At 39.2% G+C, this 24,344-nt stretch overlaps 1 protein-coding gene across 1 annotated transcript in view; it reads right to left on the minus strand.

The window, feature by feature from the left end:
* LOC139730273 (vascular endothelial growth factor receptor 1-like) overlaps window positions 1-24,344 on the minus strand; it is a 106,259-nt gene that overhangs the window by 8,456 nt on the left and 73,459 nt on the right. The window contains exons 4-17 of the mRNA XM_071641152.1: window positions 21,027-21,191; window positions 19,218-19,496; window positions 15,293-15,589; window positions 14,405-14,831; window positions 9,780-10,015; window positions 8,596-8,925; window positions 7,658-7,954; window positions 6,467-6,730; window positions 5,533-5,630; window positions 3,994-4,162; window positions 3,309-3,413; window positions 2,599-2,709; window positions 1,744-1,940; window positions 1,054-1,161 (exon numbers count right to left, since the gene is read on the minus strand). Coding sequence (XP_071497253.1) covers window positions 1,054-1,161; window positions 1,744-1,940; window positions 2,599-2,709; window positions 3,309-3,413; window positions 3,994-4,162; window positions 5,533-5,630; window positions 6,467-6,730; window positions 7,658-7,954; window positions 8,596-8,925; window positions 9,780-10,015; window positions 14,405-14,831; window positions 15,293-15,589; window positions 19,218-19,496; window positions 21,027-21,191 — 3,083 coding nt within the window. The remainder of the gene's footprint in view (window positions 1-1,053; window positions 1,162-1,743; window positions 1,941-2,598; window positions 2,710-3,308; window positions 3,414-3,993; window positions 4,163-5,532; window positions 5,631-6,466; window positions 6,731-7,657; window positions 7,955-8,595; window positions 8,926-9,779; window positions 10,016-14,404; window positions 14,832-15,292; window positions 15,590-19,217; window positions 19,497-21,026; window positions 21,192-24,344) is intronic.

Here is a 24,344-nt window from a genome sequence, read left to right on the forward strand (position 1 = left end):
TAACTTCTTGGTGGATATACTGCTCTCTCGCTGTTTTCATTTTATGAGCTATACATGCCTATGAGACATTACTGTGTGCACGCTCTGCAAAATTGGACTTATTTCCACCCTCTGTTTTCTTAACTCCTTCTTTGCATTCCTGGTGAATTACAACTGAAAGACTTTACAAGTCTGTTGGGTGACGGGATTTAAAGGGGCATAGTCCCAGTAGTGTAGAGGGCGCTGTTGATGATACTGCCGATCACCGTTAGCATTGAGACGAAGATTACCGAAGTTGAGGTGTCATCAAGCATAAAGTGCATAGGTGTTGTTAAGTAACGTTGCCTTTGTTGTCTTCTCTGCGCATCGCGCAGTCTGTAGTAATGCCAGGGTGCGTGCATATGTGCTTGTTGTTATGACATCACAAAAGAAGTTAGCTAAAGCTGTCATCCCCCTCAGCCGAATCATGAACCGAACTGTGATCGGACCACTGACTACAGTGGATCGGACTTCTTCGGACTCGCGGGAAGTGGGCCAAAGCGTAAGCGCTAAAGAGGAGTCGATAGCGTAGGTCTCTATAGGAAACTTGCACCGTGCGCCTGCGTACACATTTGACTAAAACACCGGGACCATGCGCCTTTAAGTATCTCTTCTTCATGAAGTAGAGGTGTAAATCTTCATCTTATTTCTTTCTATTCATGGTAAAAAATAAAAAGTAGATCTACTGCTCTCTGCCTGAAAGTCTCTAAAATTTAATATCTATGTAGTACATGGTACAATGCAGATAACAACTAGAGTGAACTGATTGTGAACTGCAGAAATTGACTTCTTTCATAGGATAGAGATTTACAATACAAATCAGTTGAACCTCTTTAGAGACAACCCAGCATTCTATATAATAGGTTAACACAAAGTTTACATCAAACTGCCTTTCCTATACCAGGAGTAATATTTTGTCTTCGTCCCCCTCTTGTTGCTTAAAAAGAAATGCTCCAGGTTTCACTAGATTACACCACAGTCTATGCCTCAAGCACACAGTGACACACAAAGTGTTTTGATTTCTTAGATACTTACATTCTTTGAGGCAAGGAACTCCATCCCTCTGGCGACCTGGAAGCTGTAGCAGAGGAGATCCTCAACATCTATGGGATCGTCCTGGAGATTGGGTTCCTCTACAATGACCTGCAACGATGCATGGGTTGGGGGTTGGGTGGGGAGATGATGATGATGTTGATGGTTTAACCCATTGAGTAAAGATTTACATAAAGTTATCAGCAAGCACCAAGGTTCTCATCTTCCAATGCCAGATTTCTTTTTTTTTTCATTTGAGACTCACAATAAATGACAACAGCTGACTCCAATAAAAAACACTTGCAACTTGTTAAAACATGTTTAAGGGTAATGTCATTCCCCCTGCTTTCTGAAAGAAATTAGGTCAAGAAATTTCATACCACTAGAAAAAATAAAAATATGTGAAATTCTATTTAAATTCTCTTTGCATTGTTGTCGTGAAGTGATGAAACAGGTTTATCATATTTTCCTGAAATTTCACTGAATCCTGTAATCTACAAACATTGCTGCATTCACTCAATCAAAATATGTACCCGGTACATAGGTACCATTCCTCTTTAAAGAACAAATGATTAAAGCACCAAGGATGAACTTTTAGTTACACGTCAAGACAAAAGCGAGCACTAAGATTTTTGTGAAAATGGCAACGAAAAAGGTCTGGAGAAAAGAGATTAGAAGCTATAGCTGTCTCACCGAAGAGTAGACAGGCTTCATCCTCCGCTCACTACCAGTGGACGACTGGAAGGAGGATGCCCCAGTACTGCTAGAATGACCCGTCTGACTCCCTGACCCTGTGACCTCTGGTGACCCTTTAAAGTACTTCCTCTTGGAGCGCAAGAAATCCAGCATGTTGCCACGGCTGCAGTACTCCACAATGGCTAGGACTGGACCTAATGTGAGAAGAAGTGATGAGGAGAATCACACAAGCACACTCCTGATTACGCCCACAAAAATTGAATACATATAAGTAGGCAATTGCTTGAGCACTTTTGAAAATTTGTTCTTGTATTATGATTTGTATTTGATGCCTCTGCTCATGGAACAATGAATTCCTTTAAGCAAATAACCATGGCAACCAATGGTCAAACATTTGAAATCCCCATTAGCTTGAAGCCGTGAACATTTTGGCGAATGGTAAAAGTTGTAGTTTTAATCTGACGGAATACGTTCTTTGGCTATAATTGAACCTTAACCCGTTGAAGACTAGTCCCATGTATTTTCAGGCTGGGGTAAGTGGGCGATGAGTGTTGTATGGAAAATCAGTCCATCTTCATATGTGTTAAAGAATAATACCTTAAACTTAAGAGTCAATTTTCAAAGAGATGAACATGAACACTTGTGTCTGATTCCAGTTTGTACTACACTCTGCAGGGTTGCATATTATGCATATGTGCAAGCACATAGTGTGTGTCAACATTTTGAAAGTCTTAATCTTGTCCAAATTAAGAACCTGGAGCGATGCACTACATGCATGAGATGAGTTACAGTTATCAAAACAACTGGTAGGTCTTTCGTTTTATCACACCCCCTGAGCAGAATCCCGCTTACCATCCTTGGTGCAAGCTCCTAGAAAGTTGACCACATTGAGGTGACGACCTATGTGACCCAGCATCTTCAGCTCCGCCCACAGGGCCTTCTTCTCCACACTACTTGCTCCCGCTGTGGAAGAAGCACACATTTCATGCAAGGAGGTTAAAGTTGTCTGCACAGAGAATTTTTACATAGGCCATATGATCGTTAGTTGGTCTGGATTGGGAAACATTTTTGGTGTTTTGGTACACTGTTATATGTAAATAATTATGTAGATGTGTAAGAGCTAAATGCACTCTGGATTGTGGATAAGGTAAATTGACATAACCTAGGCTAAGCCATGTACTGGTAAGGAACGTTTTGCTGTTGTCAGGTGGATGTGCTATAAGCTCCATTTACAAGGATTACCTCATGAATAGCCTAATCATTATATCACAGATGGATATTTCATTGAATTTTAACTCGTTAAGGACAAGTCCCGAGTATACTCAGGCAGGTGGTCTATGGAAAATGCATGTTGTAACAAAATGAGTCCATCCTCAACAGGTTCAAACAAACATGCCTGTTAGTACAAATGACTTTTTTTCCCTGCACAAGTGCAAAGTGGAGTATACAAACTGGCTTTAACCCGTTGAGGACAGGCTGATTTTGCTACCACATGCATTTCCCATAGACACTTGCCCACGTATACTCGGTACTCATCCTCAAGGGGTTAAGTGGTAGCTTACCTCTGACTTGCTTTACTGCCACGATAATGTTCTTCTCAGTACCATCTATTCCCACAGCCACTGCCTTGATCACCATACCAAAGGCACCTTTGCCAATCACAGAACCTGTCCACACGAGGAGAAAGAAAGAGTCAAGCCTTTATGAAACAAATGACCACATTTCTAAGCCCCACCTGCCATAGTACATATTATAGTGTTTTCCTTCTATTCAGTTCTTACAAGTATGCAACATGGCAAGAACAATATAGCCATGATGGCAGCTTCTCATTCTTTCTTTGATAATGAATGACAGGACTATGCAGAGTTTATGGTCTGACCAAACTGGGTTCAAGTTTTGTTTCATAAATTAATTTATGTCAAAGTAATTGCAGTATATTCAAACAGGATTCATTTTCATGTCTCAAGCCATACTGTCTGCAAGGAACATCAATCAAATTCACTGACAATCTCACATTTAATATAGATCTAAATATATGAAAACTACCAAACATTGAAAGTAAATATTTTCGATTTGGAAACTAAATGTTTCACTGTAAACATGAAACCTACCAATTATTGAAAACAGATATTTTCGATATGGAAACGAAATGTTTTACTGTGTACCACTCATGTATGATTGCTTCTTAAGCCGGTAGTTTGGGAGGGATACTATGTAGCAAGTGCTGGTTTAATCCTCCACATTTACCAAGGGTCAGGCGCTCACGAGGAAACTCCCAGCGGGGGTCGTATGGCAGGTTCTCGTATGGGTCCTCACCAGCAGTGGAGTATATTGACATGAAGCGCATGCTCCGAGGGCGGAGCTGAACGCTGCTGAGGCGGGAAGCACGACGCACCTTGGGCCTTCTACAATGGCACTAAGAGGTAAGAGAAATGAAAGAACGACAGAAAGATACATTTATAAAACATATAATGCATGAAGCTGTACTTGCATCAGAAAGACAGAAAGATGCATTTATAAAACATATAATGCATATGAAGTTGTTCTTGCATCAGAAAGACGGAAAGATGCATTCACAAAACATATAATGCACATGAAGCTGTACTTGCATCAGAAAGACAGAAAGGTACATTTATAAAACATATAATGCACATGAAGCTGTACTTGCATCAGAAAGACAGAAAGATACATTTATAAAACATATAATGCACATGAAGCTGTACTTGCATCAGAAAGATAAATTTATAACATATATATAATGCACATGAAACTACTTGCATCAGACAACAAAAACCTTCCACTTAGTCAGATAATACTACTTTGATAATGTTGGGCTCATGCTGATATTTTTACGTCCAAGTGCTGGTTTGTTATACATGTAGCACTTGAGACATGCAAGGTGTGTGTATTTTGTTTTTGTTTTTACCAACATTATCAACATTTTGTCTCACAACTCATTTGCAACACCATGAAACAGGGGCGGATCCAGGGAGGACTGCAACCGGCGCACGCCCCCCCCCCTTTATTTTTTATTTTTGAAACAAAAGAAATAAAAAGAAAAAAAATGGGGGGAGGGGTGCGTGCACCCCCTCTTTAATTTTGTAAACGTGCCCCCTCTTTACGGAATTCCTGGATCCGCCCCGATGAAATGATGTATAACTCATTAAAATGGATTCTCTTAACCTATCTATAACTGCTGGAATGTAGGCACACAATCTGGAAAAGTGTGTACTGTGAAAAGATGCTCTAAAGTTTTGATTTTTTCAAGTGCTTAATCTTATCAAGCCCTGCATTCAAATGTGCAATGAATGGGACTTGGGATAGAATGTAAAACTACAACAACAATAAAGGAATTTGTCAGATTCAGCTGAAATTGAGCATGCTCTTTCAAGACATTCTATCCATGGCTAATGCCGACTTTCTAAGCAATAGCATCATCCTTTCAACAGTTATTTGAGTTTAACAGTGAAGAGTGTGCAATGGGTTTCCAAGAAATGAAAAGGGGCCTCTAAGACACATCCAATCATACTATTCTACAAAAACTGTTCCAGAAAAAACTACTAAAAACACAATTTCCAATTCGTTTTATGATCCAAAACTTTGGAATGACATCTAAGAATTGATCTTTCAGACAATAGTGATGAAAAACTTGACTTTGACTGAGTTGATCCGTCTCACCTATTTTTGAGTCCTCACACAAAATCAGGGTGTGCGGTTTTTTGTTGGTTTTGTGATACATGGTCACATGATTATAATGAGAATGAAGAGAATATGATTTCTTCTCACCTTGATGACAATGATGACAATGATGAGGAGAATCAACAAACACGCAGTAACAATCACTCCGATCTGTACAATTTGATTCTGTTTGGATGGCACAACTTCTGACAAATAGATAAAATAGAATGAAAAAAGACAAAGTGCAGGAGGAGAGAGAGAGAGAGAAGAGATAATGGAAGAGAAAAGAATGGAGATGTTAACTCACCTAGACAAGTAGGAACAAACAATTTGACTCACCAATATTCCATATCCCGACTATCACACATTTTTACACCTTACTCCTCCTATTACAGAAAAACACCTTGAAGTGTGGTATATACAATATCATAAGAGAACATGATTTCAGCCTTATTTTAATGCCTTTGGAAGGGTTTATCTTTCTGTGATTGCATTGGTGTGTATCTTAGAGACATCGTATGTATAGACGTGATGTACATGTAGCCCTACTCAAAGACCAAATTGGTACAATGGGGATTAGGATTATTCCTTGTCTGTTTTAGATGAAGGACATCTGTTACCAGTGGCTGATTAGTGAAGCCATGCAGCGAAAACACCAGAGCGTGACTTCACCATTTCATGCTGGCATGGAAGAACTTGTAGTATTAAACTTTAACACACTTGCCCTTTAACCATAATCAGCCAGGCTTTTTTGGCTATGGTAAAACTGGAGGGGGGCAGATTAATGTTTTTGGAATTTCTCATGTAACTCTTTTTTGACTGTTTTTTCTTTTTTTTAATTGCAAGTTGTCATTGACCACTTTTCTACCATAATCAGCATAAAATGAATCAATCAAAGTGATAAATACTGTAGTAAAAATAATCAGGTTTCATGAGTTTCATGACACAGCACTTCACAATCTACTGCACTAAAGGCACAAGAAGCTGCTCAACGAATTACATAAAGATGAAAAAAATCATGCATAATCATGCATGCACTCACCAACAGACAACACCTCTGTTGCCGAAGCATTGCGGATGGTATTGGACGCCAAACACCTATATGTCCCCGCATGATCGGCTTTCACGCTTGGAAAGTCGATGGAGAAGTTGAAAGGTTGCCCCCGTCTTCGCGTAGAACTTCCGACTTTCTCTATCCACACCACTGGCGTAGGGGTGCCTTTTGTGGCACGACATGTTATCGTCACATTGTCGCCTTCATACACATTGTTGGAAGGCTCTATGCTGATAGTTACATCTGGACCCTCTGTCAAATATAGAGCAAAAAGTCATTTGGAAAACCAAAGAAAGAAACATCAATTGCAGGGATTATTAATTTGCTCATTGCTTAACTAAAATAACTTCATATATCATCCCGAAGAGTGACAAAGCCATATCTTAAAAGTCATGAATTTTCCAAAGAAAACATTTTTCTTTTCTGTTTTCCAAGGCTCTTACAAAATAACATCAACAATGACATCGACGAAAGTAGACATTTTGTTTTAAATAAGATTAATTGTAATTTTTTAAAGCTTGAGTTTTTGATATTCAAAGTTTAGGATAAGAGACTTTTGAATATACAAATTGAGATATGAATATATACAAATTGAGATATGAGGTCTTGTCACCTGAGTGATGATAACAAACTATGTGTAAAATATAGGTGCCACCTAACATGCACATGGCACAAGGCACCTTTAATATAGAGAGCTTCAAAGAAAAACAACAACGAACATCACGATCAATGCAATGAGTTTTGCATTGCCATGCAACTCAGAGAGATAATGATTTGTTTGTTTGAAAGTCCACAATTTCTGCAAGGTTTCAGCATTGCAATGCAAATATCAATTTCTTAAAACTGTTGATATGGATGTGTGTAAACAGACCCAAAGGTATCAAATTACAGTCAAAGAAAAAACTCAACTGAGCACTCTCACACAGAGGCTTCCACACTTTAAACCAATTTACAAAGAGCCACGCATGGAACCATTTCCCTCTCCCACTGTACCAGCATCATCAGTCGTTTATCAAAAGAAACACAACAAACACAAAGAACACAACTTCCCCCACCAGGCCCTAACAATAATACTTTTTGCTTGGTAAGCTTTTGTTGTTGCTGTTGTTGAGAAAAATAACCTTTAACATACGTTGTTCATGTTTCAAAGATTAAAATTTAGGTTATTACTTTACTCACCGACTACACTAACGCTAAAATTTTTGCTCTCTGCACCACCCCTGTTCTTTGCGACACACTGGTACATTCCACTCATTGTAAGCATCGTTTGTACTGGTTTGTATGTAAGGGTCACTTCTGTGCCATCTTGTTCCACCTGGGCGTCAACCTGCCTTGGCCGTGTGCTGCCTTCCAGGCGGTAGAGGGCAAGGTCCGGAGTTGGTTTCCCTTGGGCGGAGCACATGATTATCAGGTCCATATCAACGTCCACTACCATGACGAGATTGCTGTGTGCTATGATGGACGCTGCTTCAACCTCTGCATGAAATCAGTTGATTACAAACAAAAAATGTCTTCTATTCAGATCAAGTCAAAGTCAATTTTTCTGATTGCCCACAAGAATTTTATTCCTTTCTTTCATTTGTTTTGATAATGCAGCCTTTCACCTAATCAAATCAATATACCTCCAATATCTGACTTTTAAAAAGAATTGAAAACAAGTGAGTGTTCTGTTACTACAGAACGCTCTGCAAGATGAAATATTTTGACATTTCAACCATCATGATTTGCTCACATCTCGCTCAACCAAAATTTGGGGCAACCATTCCCCCCAAAATAGTTGGTAATTATTAATTAGCATTACCTGTAACTGCACCAAACTATAACATACAGAATATCTTTCAATATAGCTTCATAATAAAAAAAACTTCTAAAAAAAACTTAAAAAAAAAAAAATACCAGTACTCCATGTGCCCACTTTGGAAGGAACATTTTAGCACGTTGAAGACGGTTTGATTTTACTACAACACGTATTTCCCATAGATGCTTGCCCAAGCAGACTCGGGACTCGTCCTCAATGGGTTGATTACTGAGTAGGGGATACCATGAAGAAGTTGATCTTTCCACGACTTCACAAAGGTGATCGCCCTAAGCAGAAACTCTGAAAGGGGAAAACCCACCTGTTACGTTGACAGTTACAGATGTTGCTCTGGTTCTTCCAAGATCCTCGCTGCTCGCTGCCTGACAGATATACTCCCCCCTATCTGAATCGCTTACATTGTGAATTGTTAGCATTGATGAGAGGGAGTAAACGGAAGGGGCATTTTCGATGGTTTCGATGGAATGATCCTCGCTAATCTGGAGTTGGGTCGACGCATTTCCTCCATACGGAGCAAAGAGCCAGCTGATGGTGTCAAAGAGAAACTTTGTGACCTCGCAGGTCAACGTCACGTTGTCTGTTCTGAAGACTTTCTCTGGATCCATGCTGACAGTGATACCATTTGGCTCATCTACACAAACATCAAACCATGACATTAATTTTATGATGCATCCGTAATAATATAATCACATACCCTGGTAATTGGATCTAGTCAAGCAAGGTGTAACAAAGTTTTGAATATGGTCCCCATCTATCAAAGTAGGCCCTATATGTGCCCATGATTTTTATCAAAACCATCAGATACTAAAACACCATATTAATCAGTATTTAGAGTTATGTCCATGAATGGCAATTTGTCAACCAGTTGCAATGATAAGTAACCTGATGCAACAATCATTTATTCATATTCTACCATTCTTGTATGATTATACTCTATTCATTGACATAAATTTGAATATAGAATATATAACGCCTGAGGAGATTCTTGCCAATTGATTGGTTGTTTGACATTGATCATTTGGTCCATTTCACTGTGACGTCATCATCCGTGCAATTGTGGCTCCATTTACCGTGCAATTTTGGATCCATACGATTTGCTCCATTGCACGCTCGCTGAGAGCCCGGCACACTACACATGTAAAATGCTTGCATTTGCGGTGTGTGTACGCGACAGTGCGTTAGCGTAAAGCGCTCAGTGAGCACTCCTGCGATCTCAGATTCTCTCTTGTTTCCAAATCAATAAAACATTAAATGACAAGGATCTATCTTAGGCATTATACAAAAAAAAATGATTAATGTTTTTCATTCGAACAGAATAATTCATTCGGTGAAAGATGAAATGTTAGATCCATTCAACTCAGCTGCACCTCGTTGAATGGACCATTTCATCTTTCACCTCATGAAAAATTCTGTCCATTGCACTCATAAACACTTATCATTTGTGTACCATTGCACTTTAGTGTACATGTCCCTTGATTAGCTTACCCAACACTCTGAAGTCAACATCCTGATGGGCATCTGGCAGACCTGGGACCGGGGCCATGGCCCGACAGCGGTACATCTTGGAGACGGATGAAATAACACGCAGAGTAGTAACAGGCCCCTCCCGCTCAATCATCTCAGTTGCTGAACCATCTCTCACGAGGGACCAGCTAGAGTCATCCTCAGGGTTACAGGTGCTTGTTGTACCATCATAGCAATTGCTATACAACCAATCTGACCTGCAAGGAAGATGGATAGTATCTAAAGTAATCCTGGTGGGGACATCTACGAGAGCTGGGTCCTGTTTTATCTAAACTTATAATTGATAAGAAGCCCCCATATTCACCTGTAACTCCCACAAATTATATATTTCACGAATGTGAATCATATACATTGTAGAGTCTACCTGGGCAAGGTACCGGTACTGGGGAATCCATCAGGCACCTTTCCAGAGAGCACAAAGAAATCATGAGACAGAATAACGGACAACCTGAAAACATAATGCCTCGTTCTTGCAGCCTTTGGGCCAGACAAGTCAAATTCTGCTTCAAACTATTATCTCCCATTTGCACAGTACTCGGTCTGGCATGGGGAGGCTGTAAATCAAGGTCCTACATATGGAGTGGAGAGGTTGGCCCGATTGACTGAAAAAAATTTTTATTCAATGCCCACTGGATTACATTCGACATGCTAGAATTGAATTGCCATCAGTGAATGTGTGCCTCGTCTGAAGCGTACATAATTATGCTTGTCAAATTGGCAACATTCATCTCCAGTCAACATTCTTTATCTGTGTGTGTGTGTGTGCTGTGTATAAAGCTGTACACAATATTTATTACAGGGATTCCAGAATATAATTTTGGTCTTCCCACACTAATAGGTCTTTAAAACTTATTATCATTCACTTACCAAACATGCATGCAAGTATGGCTTACGTACTTGGAATTTTGAATTACCTGGGTGTCGGCTTGCCAGTAGCATCACAGGTTAGAGCGTAGGTCTTCTTCGTCAAGAAAAATTGCTCTGAAAATAGTTCTTCTGGGCTGGGATCAATAGATACACTAATTTGTGGTGCCACTAGGAAGAGAGAGAGAGATATTTACTGTACACTGTTACTACCAAAGAAATGAAGCGAATGAAATGAAATCCAGTGGTTCCAACACCAAAACTTTAAAAACACATAACTTTTGCGTCAATTCTCCAATTTTCCTCAAACTTTCACTGAAGTGTTCTACTGGTGTTACAGCTTTCATTCAATCCATATTTCTCTTAGGGCTTTGGTTTTCTTTAACTCATTGTTCTGGTTGATTTTGATGTAAAATACTCGGGTGAAACATTGTGCCTGAACAGAAGAAAGTGAAGAGGAGTTAGACTATTAATAATAATTAAAAGTATTTGAAATGATGTAAATGCTGAAGACTATTTGTCTCACCATTGACTTGCAGAAAAGAATGTCACATTGTTGCTCTCGTATGAGTTGAAATTATGTGAATGCTCGTATGAGCTGAAATGATGTAAATGCTGAAGACTATTTGTCTCACCATTGACTTGCAGAAAAAATGTCACATTGTTACTCTCTTATGATTTGTTTGTAATCACAATGAGTTGAAATCACAATGAGTTGAAATGCTCTCGTATGAGTTGAAATGATGTAAATGCTCGTATGAGTTGAAATGATGTAAATGCTGAAGACTATTTGTCTCACCATTGACTTGCAGAAAAAATGTCACACTGTTGCTCTCGTATGAGTTGTTTGTAATCACAGAGTATGTCCCTTCATCTGCCATTTGAATTTCCTGGAAGCACATTGTGAGACTGAGTCCACTTTCATCTTGGTCAAAGGTGATGCCACGTCTATCGGAAACGTAAGCGGAACCTTGTGCTTTGAGCCAGAAGTTATTCGGCTGAGGGTATGCAGAAACCTGAAAATAGAAACAAAATGTCTGCCCTGCCACCCTGACGATTCGGTCGGATTCTCCTGGTTCCTTGATTCTTTGTATCCGTGCATAACCTCGTTCTGCAATCAAAACAAGTGAGTCAAGAATCTGGCAGTTGTCTTCTCTACAAAAACTAAAATGCTGTCATCCACTTCAAACAGCATTATCCACTCCTTCCCTAACAGGTTCCCTGATGCAAAAACTGTCTTTTTGGTAATGTCGATGATATTTTCAGTGATGAACACTTTATGGATATATGCTTAAAAATGGAAAACAGAGTATTGAGTATGATGTAAGGGCCCATTTCACCCCTTTCAAATGCCCATGCATCTACAGATGTATCAGTGCTACTCTACACCTGCACATCATGCAATTCATTCAGTGAGATCTTTGCAAATCCTTGACTTACCAGTAAAAAAAAAAAGAAACATAAATTCCTCATCTCATCTTATCACATCTCTCTCTCTCTCTTTTCCTCTCTGCATCCCTCAATCTTTCAGTTTTACAATTTATTTGGTCTTTACCACTCAGCAATGACATATCCTTTTCAAGCTCCAGTTCGTAACAATCATTTTGTAAGAGCTTTTTGATGCCTGACACGATATCATCCAAATAGAATTTCACACTAAATGATATACTTGACAGACTCTTTCTTACCTAGGATGTGGACGGAAATCTGCTCACTGATAGATATCGCCCTTGACGCTGCACGACAGGTGAATGTTCCATTATCTGCTAGGGCAGCAGTTCTCCTCAGCTCATAGGTGTAGGTGAAGAAAGCTGGCAGCCTGTCGAATCCTCTCCTGCCTTGGCCAGTCTACAATCACATGACAGATATTTGACATGACAATATTAAGCTAGTTTCCTTGGGTATGTGCTGTCTAAGAACAGAACATTACACATTTTAGGGCACATACTCTTAATTATATTAGCGATGTGGACTTTGTAAACCAAGGATGAACTGAAGTGGATTGTGGAAGGATTATGGTGCTTATATATATTTGGGTGCTTTTATCAACTCATTTCGGGTTTAGGTTAAAGGTTTCCATACGACTTTATACAGGGAGATAGAGCAGCTACACCTGCTGATGAATAATGCAAAGCTGTTTTGATTATGACGTTAGAGATTCCTTTCTGAAATATGCCAAAAAAAAGTGTGATCTCAAACATATTAGCACAAGAAGCACATGATACATGCATCATTTTGAAATGTGTTTATATCTCGGATTTATCCAAGCAAACTACATGATCTTTATTCCTTGGGTCAAACAGTGCAATGGAGCTACACAGAGTGACCAGCAGTTTCCCTTGACTTGGGGAAGAGATGATAAATGCAACAACTCAAGAAATGCTGTCAGAAGTGCTTTTGTATAATGTTTTTCTTCAGGGCAGTTATGTCAGGGTACCATAGTACCACATGAAAAAAAATCAGAGCAGATATTGGATTTACATCAGTCAAAGGCATTGGAACTGGAGCAGCTTTCATCACTGGTACCAATACGAATTTTGGTGTACTTTCATTCATAATCTGATCATGAATGAAATTACACCAAAGTTATCACACTACAAATGGAAAATAATGGGAAAATTTTGTCCTAACAGACATTTGCTATAGCAGGTCCCCCATAATAGAATAATCTTATGACAATACCCCTCAGACTTTTTAGCAAGTGGGTTGGAATCGTGACTTTCAAAATCATCAGATTATTCAGGAGGCGCATAAGAAACTATGCATCTGCTGTACAACATGCTCTTTCTTGCAAAAACTTACAGGGTTATCGTCAGACGGCCGTTGACCTGGAGACATCCATGCAAACAATGGGTTAAAATCTTGAGAGTTCTCCAATTGAAATACGGAGGACGGAACGAGGCCTATACAGCTAAGTCTCAGCTCATCCCTTCCAGCGATGTACTGCACTGCGTTCTTACTTACCTCTAAAAAGAGTGGGACCAGTGCCTCTGTGGAGAAATCACGATATTCCATGAAGTAAACTGACACTCTAATTCACTGAAATGGAGTAGACCAACAGTAAACCATCACAGTGGATGATGATGATAATAATAATAATAATAATAATGATGATAATAATAATAATAATAATAATAACAACAATAATAATAATAATAATAACAATAATAATAATAATAATAATAATAACAATAACAATAATAACAATAATAATAATAACAATAATAATAATAATAATAATAATAATAATAACAATAATAATAATGATAATAATAACAATAATAATAATAATAATAATAATAATAATAATAATAATAATAATAATACCAACAACAACAACATGGTCTTCTTTGCAACCAGGGTAGCTTTTTCAGTGTTGACACTGTTTGACCAGGGGGCCATGCCATTATCCATAACTCTGATATGTCATGCAAATGAAATGAACACACCAGGAGCGGATTCAGGAATCCTGTAAAAGGAGGGCACCATTTCAAAAATAAAGGGGGGCGCACGCACAACCCCCCCCCATTTTTTTCTTTTTATTTCCTTTGTTTTAACCAAAAATAAAGAGGGGGCACATGCCCAGTGTGACCCCCTCTGGATCCGCCACTGCACACCTCAGCACAATGTATACATGTGCCAGCAATTTTCACCCTATTCACAAAAGAGTTAAGTTATGATACTTAATGCAGGTGTCACAGTTGGTGTACTAATTGTTTTATATTGGAGCATTAATAATACATTTGAATGGCGCACTTGATGTTAGCTTTGCTAGAATCATCAAATCAAATGTCTGCATCATCTCTTGCAACACATACTCACCTCCTCTTCTTTGCAAAATAAAGGAAAGCGGCAAAACTTCTTTATCTTCATCTATGATGTCCAGGGTGCATTGGAAAGTCAAGCTGATGACAGATTTCCCTCTGGTATTAACTGGCTCAACTATGAACCCTATCTCAGGGTTATAAGTCAGATCCCAGAGTTTGTAAAATTCCTTGTATTCATTCTGCGAGTCCTTGTAACTGACTGTTGCATTTACTTGCAGGTGAGGATCAGATACTCTACAGGGGACAACGAACGTTAACGTGGCATCATACTCGATGTATGGCAAACTCGGTTCATCAATGGGCAAGAATTTGTGAGATGAATCTGCAGGAGGAACAACAACAGAGACAGCTTAGAGTAACGACACATCAGGAACTCACTGGATTGTGCACTTCTTCTAAATGGATCACATTTGCTAAAATCATTCTCATATTTTTGTAATATGAGAGTACACAATGTCATATATGCTGATATCAAAAGTCGTTGTAGAGTACAATGTTAGGGTGGTACATGGAACTGACAAAAGCATTACAAATGCACTACTTTAGAACAGATATTCAGATTGTGAGCTCAAACTTTCACTAAATGCATAAAGAATCGTCAGGATGTCAGAATGCAAAATACACTGATTTTACACATTTTGCACAAAGGAACCTCATATTCAGCCACCATATCCCCGTAAGGATGACCTGCGCCTTGAGTAGCTAAAAATGATTTCGGGTCACAGAGTGGTAAAGAATAGATTGTATAATTATTACCAAAATCTACATAATTTAATCTCTTACCTTCACCGATGACAAAGATATACACTGATTCTTCCAGCGACGGGTCATCCTTGTCAAAATACTGCAGGAAGAGGCAAGAAAATCTTCCCGTGTCGGTGTAATAGGCTGATTTGATGGTAAGGGTGCTCCTGTAGTTCAAGGAGCCGTCCCCTGTGCGCAAAGCGGACACCTCAATGACAGCTTCCCTGCTGAGGGAAGATGAATGCTTCCAAATAAGTGGACGACCCCCTGTGCACGTTAGGGAGAGTTGACTTCCCTCCCTCATTGTCCGGTTGCCAACATGTAGGGTTGGTGTTTCTGTAAAAGCAAAAACAAAATTTAATATACAAAGTGAATATAAATGACAATATAGTGGCTGTGTTAGACAGCTAAGTTGACACTGGCATTTCCTTTTGGTTTAAACTCCCTTTCAGTATTAGTTTGTTATTCAGTTCAGTTTGTAGGCCTACAGGTCTTCAGGTCGTCATCCACTCACAATGATCCATCACATCATTCACCTATTCTCAATAATACTCATGTGGTGGATAGTGAAACTCCATTCATTTTCGTTTGGCTAACATACAAGAAAGATCAATCACAAGAAAACCCTGACACACTAACTTGATGACTAGGAGATAACCGAGTCAATTCCACACTAATAAGTCAACAATTTAAGTCCATTCTCATCCTGTCCAAGTGCAGTGTGATGGAAACACATTCACAGAAATGATCACCAACGTCAAATATGCAAAGTGGGATGCAACCATCCATCAATTCTCCAACAAGTCGGTACCCCTTCTTCACTACGTATGACAGAAAAGCCCTCATCTGGTTACAAGACTCGACCAATTGCAGGAAAAGTTTGAACTTGTATAGGTGGAAAGGTCCCTCTACTTTGATTTTCTCAACTGAAGACAAATTAAAGTATGCCATTGTCAACTCCCATGGTGAAAGGACCAAGCAAAAAGTGCATCATAATCACATGAAACTGTATCAAGCTTAATTGTGCCTCACTGGAGACATCACCATCCCGTAATACACCAATAACTCGCATCATCACCTTCGTCCTCATCCCCAGAATGGATGGGAAACAACACCCCGCCCAGCAGCAGCAGAAAGGACTGAGAGGAGATCTTACCACCAGGCACAGTCATATATGGACCATTCGTCAGCCTCATCCCAGCAGCAGTCATCTCAATCTGACCACTAGTCATGGTCATAAATGGACCAGCCTCATCCCGGCAGCAGTCATCTCATTCTGACCATGAGTATGGTTATATATGAACCAGCCTCATCCATGCAGCAGTCATCTAAGTCTGACTATAAGACAGCCATGGTCAAATAAACCAGCCTCAGCCAAGGAGCAGTTATCTCAATCTGACCACTAGCCATGGTCAGATGAACCATGCTGTCTCATCCCAGCAGCAGTCATCTCATTCTGACCACCATCCAAAGTTAGATGAACCAGCCTCATCCCAGCAGCAGTCATCTCATTCTGACCACTAGCCATAGTCAGATGAGCTAGCATTATCCCACAGCAGTCATCTCATTCTGACCACCAGCCCTGGTCAGATGAACCAGCCTCTTCCACTGAACAGCAGACATCCCATTCCGACCACCAGCCATGGTCAGATGAACCATGCTGTCTCATCTCAGCACCAGTCATCTAATTCTGACCACCAACCATGGAACCAGCCTCATCCAAGCACCAGTCATCTCATTTTGACCACCAGCCATAGTCAGATGAAGCAGCTTCATCCCAGCAGCAGTCATCTCAGTCTGACCACCGGTACAGTCAGATGAACCAGCCTCTTCCAATGAACAGCAGTCACCTCATTCTGACCACCAGCCATGGTCAGATGAACAAGCCTCATCCAAGCAGCAGTCATCTCATTCTAACCACCATCCATTGCCACATGAACCAGCCTCATCCTAGCAGCAGTCATCTCATTCTGACCACCAGTCATAGTCAGATGAACTATCCTCATCCACTGAACAGCAGTCATCTCATTCTGACCACCATCCATGCTTAGATGAACCAGCCTCATCCCAGCAGCAGTCATCTCATTCTGACCACCAGTCATAGTCAGATGAACCAGCCTCATCCACTGAACAGCAGTCATCTCATTCTGACCACCATCCATGGTCAGATGGACTAGCCTCATCCCAGCAGCAGTCATCTCATTCTGACCACCAGCCATAGTCAGATGAACCATCCTCATCCACTGAACAGCAGTCATCTCATTCTGACCACCATCCATGCTTAGATGAACCAGCCTCATCCCAGCAGCAGTCATCTCATTCTGACCACCAGTCATAGTCAGATGAACCAGCCTCATCCACTGAACAGCAGTCATCTCATTCTGACCACCATCCATGGTCAGATGGACTAGCCTCATCCCAGCAGCAGTCATCTCATTCTGACCACCAGCCATAGTCAGATGAACCATCCTCATCCACCGAACAACAGCAGTCATCTCATTCTGACCACCATCCATGGTCAGATGGACTAGCCTCATCCCAGCAGCAGTCATCTCATTCTGACCACCAGCCATAGTCAGATGAACCATCCTCATCCACTGAACAACAGCAGTCATCTCATTCTGACCACCATCCATGCTCAGATGAACCAGCCTCATCCCAGCAGCAGTCATCTCATTCTGACCACCAGCCATAGTCCGATGAACCAGCCTCATCCAAGCAGTAGTCATCTCATTCTGACCACCGGTACAGTGAGATGAACCAGCCTCTTCCAATGAACAGTGCTCAGTCACCTCATTCTGACCACCAACCATGCTCAGACAGAACCAGCCCCAATCCAGTGGCAGCGTAATTATTCTCATTTCTCATAAGGTCTCCTGGAAATTTGATACTCAGACAATATATCTGGATATTTTGTAGTGATGCACAGAAGGAATTCATACATGAAGTAGATTTGCAAATATATATATATATATATATATATATATATATATTTGTCATATTTAGGTCTATGCCTCGATATGCTGGAAGAAGAGCCATGTTTTGGATTTTCTAATAGTCTGTCGACATTTATCCATCTAATTACATGTTTATGCCTCATCACATTCTGTTACTGAGATATTTAAAAAAAAAATGTCAGAGAAGAAAAAAAAAAAACCTTTGTGGATTTTCCCACGTGTTACATGAGGTGCAAAGATGCTGAGTAGGCTCTAGATACAGTGGACTCATGTTGAAACGAAGTCATCGGGACTGGCAGTTTTCTTTCGTTTTATCAAAATTTTGTTATGACTGAACAAATATACAATAAAAATACATAGTGTGGGTAACGCTGTGGCCTGACTTTTTATTTCGCTGTAACAGGAATTTTGTTATAACTGTGTTTGCTATATAACAGGAGTGCACTGTATTTTGAAAATCCCAAAAAGTATAGATGTGACCGGCGAAAGGTTATTAAACTTCTGCTGAATTTGTGTATATATATATATATATATATATATATACATACATATATGCTATATATATTTCATTCTGTAATTTTAGCTTGAAATGTCCAATTGTCATATAAGTTTGAGGGCAAGATAAAAGTACAAGATCATGACAAGGTGACACAATCAAAGTTTAAGGTACTTTATGGGTCTACGTCTTACTATTAACTACTCACTCTACGAATCTTCAAAGATCACATGCTTTTGTTTGAAAGGTGATACAGCAAATAATGGTGGTGAGACAATAGAGACAAAAGGTAATGGGTCAAGATCACAGGTCATCAAGTTTACTCTCACATTAGAACATCATTCTCCATCAACTTTTTCCGCCAGAAATGTCCAGTGGTAGTTATGGTAAGGTAATTTAGCAGGTAAGCTACACCGATCATTATGGTAGAGATAAATGGTCAAAGGTTTTATTCGTTGATTATTGACAGCGAACTGAAAAAAAAAAACCAACAACTAAAATATGTACATACTTATGACGTCAATGTAGAAGGACTGCATAGCGGTCAGTCCCCGGTAGCTGCCCTGACAGCTGACGCGCCCGGAGAATTCCGACGCGGTGCTGGAATTCAGCAGAAATCCTCTTCGATTGTCGTAGGGTGGCAGCTCATCGGGGGGTACTTCAGTCTGGTCGGCCCTGATGAGCGTCACTCTCGCGTCGGGGACCGTCACCCGGCAGGGCAGTATCAAATCATCTCCGTAGTAGATGGACATATTGGTCACGTCACTCGGCAAGAACAAATTATCGGCGACTGGTTGAGATTGATGATAAAAACACAAACATGTTCAGTGGAAATTTTGTTCAACAAGGCATGTTTGTTTGTTTGTTTGTTTGTTTGTTCATTGTTGTTGTTGGGACTTGTGCAGACAATTTGTGAAGTGATATCATAACTATAGAAAAATTCCACCCCTGAGTTCCATATTAAACGACATGTACTAAGTCTATATGTGTTGTCCCATTAGATCTCAATAATTTTGCGTCCTTCTCCGTGCATTGAACCTGCACATGAATTAGAAATTCTGCACCATTGATGCAGAGATTTCGATTGAGAATTTAACTGTAATTATCTGTTAAAACACATCGACGTTTTCAATGTTTTTATGGTGTTCATAAGAAAAAGAAAATGATTTATAAGTTGACAGCTCCCACATACTGTTAAATTAAAACCTATTGAATCTCCTTTACCAAATTCCTGCTCATATATTAAGCCCCACATTCAACCGGAGTATGTTAAGCTACCGTTTTGAGAGTGGATTAGAACAAAATGTATTATCAGGTTATTAGCAGACTTGGGGGTCAATACAACCTCAAACAAAACACGCTCTCTTAATATAAACGATTATAAGCTGACCAACACTTGCGGAGCAACTGTGACGTAAATTGCAAGGGATAGCCTAAGAGCAATGTTCACCAAAAATTAAGTCCAGTAATTTCTGAGTTTCGTCACTGGTCATGAGCAACCCCATTAAGGTAATTAAACAACCAAAGTAGGACACAAATTTAATAAACATATAAATTGTAGTGCAATGTTTATATCACATTGGATTGTGGACATTCAGGGGCGGATCCGGGTGTTCCGTAAAGGGGAGGTGCCTTTACAAAATTAAAAGGGGGGCACATGCCCCCTAATTTTTTCTTTTTTTCTTCCTTTGTTCTAACAAAAACAAAAAAAGGGGGAAGGGGGTGCGCCCCGTGCGCCCCTCTCTGGATCTGCCACTGGCATTGTCTCTAGATCTCTCCCTCTCTGTTGCATTGTCTCTTCTCCTATTCTCCTGGTCACAACGACTGGAAATGACTAATCCTTGGCTCTTCCTCTCCCATTTATTCTTCACCCATTTCGCTCCACATCCAGCATCCCTTACCCCTTGCAGTCAATTCCCTTTCTTCTCCCCTCATATATTACAATTCCCTCTCCCCTTCCAGCCTACCTTCTGATTCAAAACCAACTTTTCCCCCTTCATCTTCTTTATCCCCACTTGTTGCCCCCTTTCTGATAAGCCACTTTCCCCTTCCCAACTTGTATTCCCATCCTATATCTCCCCCTTCCATCACCTTTCCTCGATTATTAAGGGAGAACAAAACACACTCATATGTAAGAGCTATTTTTAAAATACTATGAAAAGCTTTTTTAAAATAACCTGAAAAAGATAGTGACTTTAACAGTGATTGGCAGAAATCACAAGGGGAGGGGGAGGGGAGGGGAGGGGGAGGAGAGGGAGAGGGCAACCAATGCGATCTATTTGATACCAATATCATGTTTTCCCAAGATCTGAAAATACACCTGTCAAATCCGTGACGAACGCGTAGATCTCTGTCGAGAGAGACGTCCCATCGCCGCTGAGGTCACCATCGTGGGAGTGTGTACACGTGAAAAGCCCAGAGTCCGTATAGGTCGCATTCCTGATCGTGATGTTGTTTGTCTCTTCCCAGTCAGAAGAATCTTTCACTAGAGAGGAGCAGATAGGAACAGGTATAATCTCAACAACGATTTTGGAGGAGATAGGAACAGATATAATCTCAACAACTATTTTGGAGCAAATAGGAACAGATAATTTAAACAACGACTTTGGAACAGATATAATCTCAACAACGATTTGGGAGCAGAGAGAAACAGATATAATTTCAATAACGATTTTGGAGCAGATAGGAACAGATATAATTTCAACAACGATTTTGGAGCAGATAGGAACAGATATAATCTCAACAACTATTTTGGAACAAATAGGAACAGATGATTTCAACAACGACTTTGGAACAGATATAATCTCAACGATTTGGGAGCAGATAGAAACAGATATAATCTCAACAACGATTTTTGGAGCAGATAGGAACAGGTATAATCTCAACAAGGATTTTAACAATGCTCTTCATGTCGATGATGATATTGATAACGATTATGACAATGATATGCAATAATACAGTACCACGGAAAGACGAAATTGATATAATTATTAACATGATAAACAAGCTGTAACTCTGCTGGAGCAATGGTGGCGGAATAAGGATAATTAGTATCATAATAATGGATTTTCGCACTTCTGCTACTGCTTTCTCCTCTTGGTAATGCTGCTTTAGACGGATAATATTATAAAGGATAATATCTAGGAGAAGGCAAGCGACGAGAAGAATGATAGTTTTTATGTGAGCAGGAACGCGGAAAGGAAAATGATTATTAGACTGAAAAAGAGAAAGGGGGAACAAGTAGAGAAAAATAGCTCACTGAAATAAAAGTCCAGCCTGAAATTGCAATTGATTGAATGCAAATCACATCTCGTTTTTCCAAGTTACCTTATATGAAACACCAAATACATGTATAAAAATAATAAGCTTATTTGGAATATAAACCCAAAATAATGGCAAAATTTTTGGTCAGATTTACCATGAGATTTAGTAGTGACAATAAAACACGTAGGCCGGGGGGAAAAAGAATGAAAACAATAATAGTACACCAAATCTTAGCCTCAATTCACATATTGTCTCATAGAAAAGTTAATCGTTCTGCGTGTGTCATGTCATAAACACTCCTTTTTTTTTTCATTTTCACGTGACAAAATCACCACTATTGCACGACTTTCACTCTAAAATGTCAGTGACATATAAAATGCATACATGCAGCGAGTGCGATCGACAAACGACCAAAGAATTAAAGTTGGTTGACATTCAACAATGTTTGGTTTCTGAAATTGCGTACGTTTTCTAATTCATTTAATTAGAGCAGATTATGTTCATAACGTTGAGCTGCTTCGTTTATTTAGAATCATTATTATAGCCGTACTGCAATTCATATTGCATTTTATTTTGTATTGTTTTACATGTAATATGTTTTGTATAACGCAATGAAATTCTTTTCAAGTCTGAATTGCGCTTTAGAAAACCTTGCAGGTATCATTTCATATTCAGCACAAATTTTATTGATGATCATTATTATGATGTAGTCACTACAGTTATTATAATAATAATAATAATAATAATAATAATAATAATAATTATTATTATTATTATTATCATTATTATTATTATTATTATTATCATTATTATTATTAAAATCAATATCATTACCCTTTTAGTTATTTGCCAAACAAAATATAAACCGTACAATAGTCAGAATTACAAGAAAACAGCAATAATTATAGCAAGAAGGCTAATCAAGGCCAGTACTTTATTACAATTATATTTAGCAGCGTGTAATAGAGAATTACGATTATGATCATGCCCTACTACAGGGAAAGATTGAGAAGAAATTGTGTCTCGGCGTGTTGCCTGACAGGGGGCGGTTGGATCCGTTTGTTTACGGATTCACCCATGTCATTGTATTTGGCGTCAGCTGTTGCACACCAAGTCGGATGCAATTTCAGTCCCGGTGGGTATACGGGTCGGCGAGATTTCATCATAAAATGAGGGGGGTAGCCTCATTGTGACATCATAGATTGTTAAGGAGAGTTGACATGCTTCGCAGGGATATAATATATTATCTCAGTATGCGTAAAGTGAAGTGCTACTCCATTTTGAAGTGTATACAGTAAAGTAATACCAGCAGAAGGGCAGGCATTTCACACACAGTAATTCTGCTCTCAGAATCGCCACGGTGACTTCAAAATATCAACTATACACGCACTGTGTACACACAACTTGCACATGGTATAATAGAATTGAAATCGGACAAAGAAATGACCAAAAATTTATAGAGCTTTAGTGTTACATATGTATTTACTATTTTTGTGTGAAATAATATTAATTACAAAGATATGCTTGCGCATATTGGCGATTCAACTATAGTATTGCTGCTTTCACTATTTTTTCTATATAGTATAACGAAAGAGCACTTTTCATGAAAAATGAAATTTTGTGGAATTCTCATTATATTTTCTTTATGTTGTCCAAATCTCATCATGAAAACAATGTAGTAGTCTCCTTATCCACGAGCAAGACGGCAACGAAACTTTCAAAATTCAAAACTTTTGAATCGATTGCCCGATTTTCTCAAATTTTCATTCATGTGTTCTCCTATAATTTTTGTGTTCACTCAATCCCCTTATTATTTGGTCTTCGGTTTACTTGTCACGATAAGCATAATTATGTCGGAGCCAGTTTGTTTAATACAGTCCCTGTAAATGTTCAATCATGTAGGCCTACATCCCTTTATGGATAAAAAACAAACAAACAATGCAAAACCTTATATAACGATTCAATTGATTTGTAACAGCGCTACACATATGTATTTACGTATCTTATATACTTATCTATCATTAACCCTCTCTCGATATTTGTAGTGTACAATGTCACCTATCATTGTATTGTGTATTTTCCTGTAGACTGATGTTTGTTATTATTGCATGGCACCTTTGGAAAGCAGTTTTACAAAACTGAACAGGCCAACCCTGCGGTATAAAGTAAATAAATGAATAAATTAATGAACTAAGTCTGAAGTTAGTACGCTTGTATATGAACAGTAAGGTGTAGCACCTATATCTTTTTTACACGTCTTTTATCACACATGGTGTCTGTTCTTACAATAGATGCCGCGTTTGGTGCAATCTGAAGTCATAAAGAAATACAAACATTTTTATACCAAGGTATTGCCTTAAGTGTCCCGTGTCAA

Source organism: Diadema antillarum, unplaced genomic scaffold (genome assembly GCF_040938485.1).
Source record: "Diadema antillarum isolate AM-2024a unplaced genomic scaffold, OU_Dant_1.0 seq00000300_RagTag, whole genome shotgun sequence".
NCBI lineage: Eukaryota > Metazoa > Echinodermata > Echinoidea > Diadematoida > Diadematidae > Diadema > Diadema antillarum.